The 6,624-nt window shown below is 45.1% G+C and overlaps 1 protein-coding gene across 1 annotated transcript; it reads left to right on the top strand.

The window, feature by feature from the left end:
- The first annotated feature begins 309 nt into the window (after positions 1-309).
- Positions 310-5,864, top strand: LOC135003304 (ficolin-1-like). The gene is made up of 3 exons (XM_063951732.1): positions 310-334; positions 655-789; positions 5,503-5,864. The coding sequence occupies exons 1-3, from the start codon at positions 310-312 to the stop codon at positions 5,748-5,750; spliced, it is 408 nt and encodes a 135-aa protein (XP_063807802.1). The 3' UTR covers positions 5,751-5,864.
- Positions 5,865-6,624: the final 760 nt, after the last annotated feature.

Raw genomic sequence — 6,624 nt, 5'->3', positions numbered from 1 at the left:
CAATACTGTATTCATCAGGGCTCAGGCAGAAAGAGAGGGAGTCTGGTGGATGGTGCAATAATGTTTTATTTGTGCCAGTGAAGCGCTGTGACATCATGATGATGCGCTGTTGGATTAGAGAGGAATTGAGCAGCCTTCAAAGAGGGGCAGCAGCCCCAGCAGACAGCAGGAGAAAGAGTGGGCAGGGCTGGGCTGGAGAGACCGGGGTATGGTGGAGGTTGGATGGACTGGAGATGAAGTGACACAGGGGGATGGAGCTAAAAATACAGGGCTGGGGAGACACAGGGAGATTTGCTGGAGAGACATAGAATGATCAGACTGAGAGACGGGGAAGGTAATGATGCTGAAAATCTCAGGGGGCGGTAATGTTGAGAGACAAGGGGGTGAGGCTGAGAGACACAGGGGGAGGATGAAGCTTAGAGGAATGGGGAGGGGTGAGGCTGAAAGACACAGTGGGATGATGAAGCTTAGAGGAATAGGGAGGGGTGAGGCTGAGAGACACAGGGGGAGGATGAAGCTTAGAGTAATTGGGAGGGGTGAGGCTGAGAGACACAGAGAGGGGTGAGGCTGAGAGACACAGGAGGAAGGGGTATGACTGAGAGACACAGGATGGTGAAAATATGTACAAAGCTAATTATCTCCCTCTGATTGCAGGCACCTGGGAGCTGCGGGTGGACCTACAAGACTTTAATGCTGGAAACTATTTTGCTAAATACAAATCTTTTAAAATTATGGGAGAATCTGAGAAATACAAATTGATACTCGGAGACTTTGTGTCTGGTACTGCAGGTGAGGAATGGCAGTGTTATATAAAAGAATGATAGTATTATAAAGTAACGGCAGGGTTCTATTAAGGTAGTACAGTGTTACATAAAGGAATTACAGTGTTATATAAAGGAATTACTGTGGTAGGTAAAGAATGAAAGTGTTAAATAAAGCAATAGATTTGATTGGCAACCAATGTGGTGGGTATCACATGAGTAGATCTGGTTGGTTCCTGTGATGTGTAATACCCCTTTCACACTGCTTTTAATATCCTGGGTTATTGTATGTGAAGACGCAGCCACCGGGATATTGTGCAGTGTGAAAACACCCTGTTGAAATGTCTCGGGTCGAGCGACCTAGTATTTCAACCCGGCTAAAGAGCAGGGTTGAACATATATTCAATGCTCGCTGTGCACTGTTAACTGGTAAGCTGGGTCGATGCGGCCCGGCATCTGTTCGCAAAATAGGAAAAGGCAGCGCTAGGAGATAATCTCTTAGTCACATGATTACACCGCACAGTAGTGATGCTGTAATAACTCTTCATGATCACTATGAGGCATTTTGGAAGGTGACAGCTATTGCCATCAGTGTGATGTCACTTTACAATGACTGAAATAGAACTTAGGGGGAGATATTTCAAGCCTTGGATAGAGATAATGCAGAGAAGTTAGCCAATCAGCTTGAAACTGTTATCTAATCCAAACTTTATTATCATCGGCCAGGGCCGTAACTAGGGGTGGGCAGACGGTGCTTTGCACACAGCACATTTTTCCTGCGGGTCCACCATCTGCATCCACCCCTATTGGCCGGCTTTCTATGTGAGGAGAGCTGCAGCGCTGTTTGCTGTAGACATGACAGCAGGCAGCACTGGGGGGGCAGAGTGAGTCTTCCATGTGTGTTTTCATCCCTCCCTCTAGCTGTGCCAGCGCTGCAGGCATGACATGAGGCAGTGCTGGGCAGGTTCCCCTGTGTGCCTTCCCCCCCCCCCCCACCCCTTGTTTTATAGTGGTGCTGGAGATCTTACAGCAGTGAGCGCTGGGCATCCCACGCGTGCGCGGCTTCCCGTGTGGTGTGTAGAAGTGGCACGCACACACACACACACACACACACACACACACACACACACACACACACACACACACACACACACACACACACACACACACACACACACACACACACACACACACACCATATGGAGCCTGGAGATAAGAGAGGAGCTCTAAGCTGTACCTACTTTACCCAGATATTCCTCATATACTGTATTCTCATTCTTCACTGGTCTGCTGATAAACTGCAGGCATCCAACCTCACCAGGGGCAAAGGGGTCACCAATTCTCTTTCTGGCACAGGGCACTAAAATGTCTAGTTATGGGTCTGTCATTAACAATTCACATTCATAAACAGTCAACAACAATTTACATGTGGAAATAACTGATTCCATAAAAAGCATAAGCACATCATCACCTAAAAGCCTCCGAAATTTGTACCATGAAACATATTTATCGCTGTAGGGAAAAAACTTCCTCTCAATCGACTCGTTTGACATAAAATTGATTTATATTGTTTATTTGAGGGCAGTGTAGAAAATGGAATCTGTATGTTTTACAGACAGACGGGATGACGGCTTTATCTGCTTTACCACATAGGATTTGCTAGAGATGTGCGGCGGGCACTTTTCGTGTTTTGTGTTTTGGTTTTGGTTCTAATTCCACTTTCGTGTTTTGGATCTGGATTGGTTTTGCCAAAACCACCCTTTTGAGTTTTGGTTTTGGATCTGGATGATTTTTGAAAAAACAACAACATAAAAACAGCTAAAATCACAGAATTTGGGGGTAATTTTGCTCCTATGGTATTATTAACCTCAATAACATTCATTTCCCCTCATTTCCAGTCTATTCTGAACATCTGAACACCTCACACCTCACAATATTGTTTTTAGGCCTAAAAGTTGCACCGAGGTGGCTGTATGACTAAGCTAAGCGACACAAGTGTGCGGCACAAACACCTGACCCATCTAGGAGTGGCATTGCAGTTGCAGACAAGATGGCACTATTCAAAAACAAGTCCCCAAACAGCACATAATGCAAAGAAGAAAAAGAATTGCAATGAGGTAGTTGTATGACTAAGCCAAGCGACACAAACAATTAGGCCCATCTAGGAGTGGCACTGCAGTGGCAGACAGGAGGGCAGATATCAAAAAAAGGCCCCAAACAGCACATGATGCAAAGAAGAAAAAAAGGTGCACCGAGGTTGCTGTAGGCCTAAGCTAAGCGACACAACCACCTGGCCCATCTAGTAGTGTCACGCAGTGGTTGAATGTCGAGAGTGGGCCGCAATTGTTCGGTCCACTGACAGCATCTCCAGCACGCTCCAGTCACTTTAAAAAAAATCTGCAATTGGTGGACTTATACGGCAGTACCCCAGGACTAATACAGCAGTACCCCTGGACTCATACGGCAGTGTCACACAGGATGGCACTTTTTAAAACCTAGGCCCCAAACAGCACCTCATGCAAAGATGTCGAAGAGGTGCAATGAGGTAGCTGTATGACTAAGCCAAGCAACACAAACAATTCCAACTGGAATTATACGCACAAATCACTGGAATTAATTGGCAAGATCACTGTAATTAATAATTATAAATCACTGAAATTAATTGGAAAAATCACTGTAATTATATGTCCAAATCACTGGAATTAAATGGCAAAATCTCGCTATCGCCTGCCTAGTGAAGTGGAATCTAGATGGGATTTGTTACCGGGGACACAATACCTCCATCAATTGTCTAAATCCCTCTGCACTAATGGCGGATACCAGACGCACGTCTAACACCAACATAAGTGTCAAGGCCTCAGTTATGAGGGCTTCCATCCTCATGTGAATCTGAACCACTAGCCATGAACATAGGCCAGGGCCTCAGCGGTTCCTCGCCACTCCGTGTCGTAAATGGCATATTGGCAAGTTTACGTTTCTCCTCAGACGATTTAAATTTCTTTTTTTGGTTCTTTTTACTGAACTTTGGCTTTTTGAATTTTACATGCCCTCTACTATGACATTGGGCATCGGCCTTGGCAGACGACGTTGATGGCATTTCATCGTCTATGTCATGGCTAGTGGCAGCAGCTTCAGCACTAGGAGGAAGTGGTTCTTCTTGATCTTTCCCTATTTTATCCTCAAAATTTTTGTTCTCCATTATTTTTTGGGAGTTATATAAGACAATATGCGGCACAGGAATGACTGGAATTACTGATGGACAGGACACTACCACTGGTCTGATGCAGCACAACACAACAATACTGTAAAGGACTTGTGGTTGTTGTTAGTATTATTATACGGCAGCAGTGGATATATAGCAGCAGCGTATATCGTCACTGGAATTACTGATGAGACAGGACACTACCACTGGTCTGATGCAGCACAAACAGGTTGTTATATAATTGTTATACTGCAGCAGTGGATATATAGCAGCAGCGTATATCGTCACTGGAATTACTGATGACACAGGACACTACCACTGGTCTGCACAACACAGCACCACTTTATACAGCTACACTGGATTTATCTGCCTGGACTGATACAGCACAATACACTGACTACACTGGACTGGTCTGCACAACACAGCACCACTTTACAGCTACACTGGATATATCTGCCTGGACTGATACAGCACAATACACTGACTACACTGGACTGGTCTGCACAACACAGCACCACTTTACAGCTACACTGGATATATCTGCCTGGACTGATACAGCACAATACACTGACTACACTGGACTGGTCTGCACAACACAGCACCACTTTACAGCTACACTGGATATATGGCAGCAGAGAACACCAACACTGTGACTGCCTGGACTGATGCAGCACAATACACTGAGTGACTTCACTGGACTGGACTGAGCAGCACAACACTTGCCACCCCACTTTCCCGCCCCAACACACAGACACTGAACACACTGAGGACACGTCCTCTCACTCTCCGAGACTGGAGTGAAAATGGCCGCGATGCGCGGCTCCTTATATGGAATCCAAATCCCGCGAGAATCCGACAGCGGGATGATGACATTTTGCCGAGTTCGGGTTTCCAAGTCAAGAGGGAAAATCCGAGCCTGGCTCGGATCTGGACTCGGAAGGCAAAGTTCGGGGGAGTTCGGTTCTCTGAGAACCGAACCCGCTCATCTCTAGCTTAAACTGCTGTTTTTGCAACCCTCTTGAGAGGGTTGATTTCTAAAGTCATTGATCTAGCACCGCCTTTGAAATTACAGTTAGTAGATGATTGGTTGCTTTGGGCGACTTCCACTTTATCTCTCTCTAAGGCATGATACATCCCCCCTCTATGTCTTCCAGAACAGGATTAGGGACTGATGTATCAAGATGTTTCCGCAGTAATGTTCCTTGATAAGCGTGCGTATCATAATATCTTGTTTTCGGTCTTATGTAACAAGCTGCTAATCAGATTTTATCTCATTTTTTTTGGAGATAAAAATCTTATCGCAAAAAGCATTCCAGACCCATTGGAGTCTATTGAATGTGATATAAATCATATGTATCATGTAATCCAGGCAGATTTTTTTCAGAAAATGTGATATATATATTTGATGGTAGCTGTAGAAGGCGTTAAATGATGTAGTTTAATTTAATTATTCTTTCATTTTTTTTAAAATCAATTGTCTATTATATATGGTGGTACTTTTACACGTTCACTAATAACCCTGGTTGTGTTGTTGTTTAGGTGATTCTCTGAGAAATCATAATGGGATGAACTTCACCACAACAGACCAGGACAACGATGCATTCCCCAATAACTGTGCCCAGCGGTTCAAGGGGGCCTGGTGGTACAATGGCTGTCACTGGGCAAACCTGAATGGACAGTACCTTCCTGGGAAGCACACTACCTTTGCTGATGGCATTAACTGGTTCACTGGCAAGGGGCATAATTACTCCTACAGACAGTCTGAGATGAAGATTAGACTGCTGTGATAACGCAGAGAGACGCTTCCTACAATGACCCTGATTGTATGTGACATATAACTGCTGTGATTGGCTGTTACTGCGCTATAATGAGAATAAATCATACAGTGATATACGCATCTATATATGTGTCCTTGTATGTACTGTAACATCCTGGTACTCAGCCCTTCCGGTGATGTCACTGTCACCCGTACACTGCATCACTGCTCTTCACTGTCACGGATTACTATTAGTGGGGTCATTACCTCATAGCCTTAGTATAACAAGAGTACTGAGTATATATGAGGATGAATAGGAGGACACCACAACACTCAGCTCCCAACAAACCAGGCTGCCCTGCACTGTGATCCTAGACTGACGTACATTACTGGAGGTGTCCAGTCAGATTTATATATTTCCATTAATGTTGGTAATCAGACGGGTTATACACATGTTATTCATATCACAGGTGTATACAAGGCTCTCAGTGATCAACTTCCCCTCAGCACTAAGGGGTAACATTCCAAATAGACTGACTGGGGTTTGGGCTGATCAGGGGAATAGTCGGAGTGTCCTGGGCGGTTTCATGACCTGGGATCCATGAATAACACATGGCTGCTTCTATCCTCTGTATGTGCAGTATGATCTATACATAGGCACAGAAAATGGAAGTAGCTGACGATCAATGTATTGGCCCATCACAGGTGCATGTAAGGCAGGGGTTCATCTAGACAAGAAGACTGGGGGGATTTGTCTTTTGTTTTTCTAGTCCATGTAAAGGGGCCTACACTGCTGTCACATAGTGTGCCTGGATCAGAGGTGGGTGCAGTGCTGTCACATAGTGTGCCTGGATCAGAGGTGGGTGCAGTGCTGTCACATAGTGTGCCTGGATCAGAGGTGGGTG

Source organism: Pseudophryne corroboree, unplaced genomic scaffold, assembly GCF_028390025.1.
Source record: "Pseudophryne corroboree isolate aPseCor3 unplaced genomic scaffold, aPseCor3.hap2 scaffold_1854, whole genome shotgun sequence".
Taxonomy (NCBI): domain Eukaryota; kingdom Metazoa; phylum Chordata; class Amphibia; order Anura; family Myobatrachidae; genus Pseudophryne; species Pseudophryne corroboree.
Note: the sequence above shows the minus strand (reverse complement) of the source record. Positions and strands in the feature narration are given on the sequence as shown.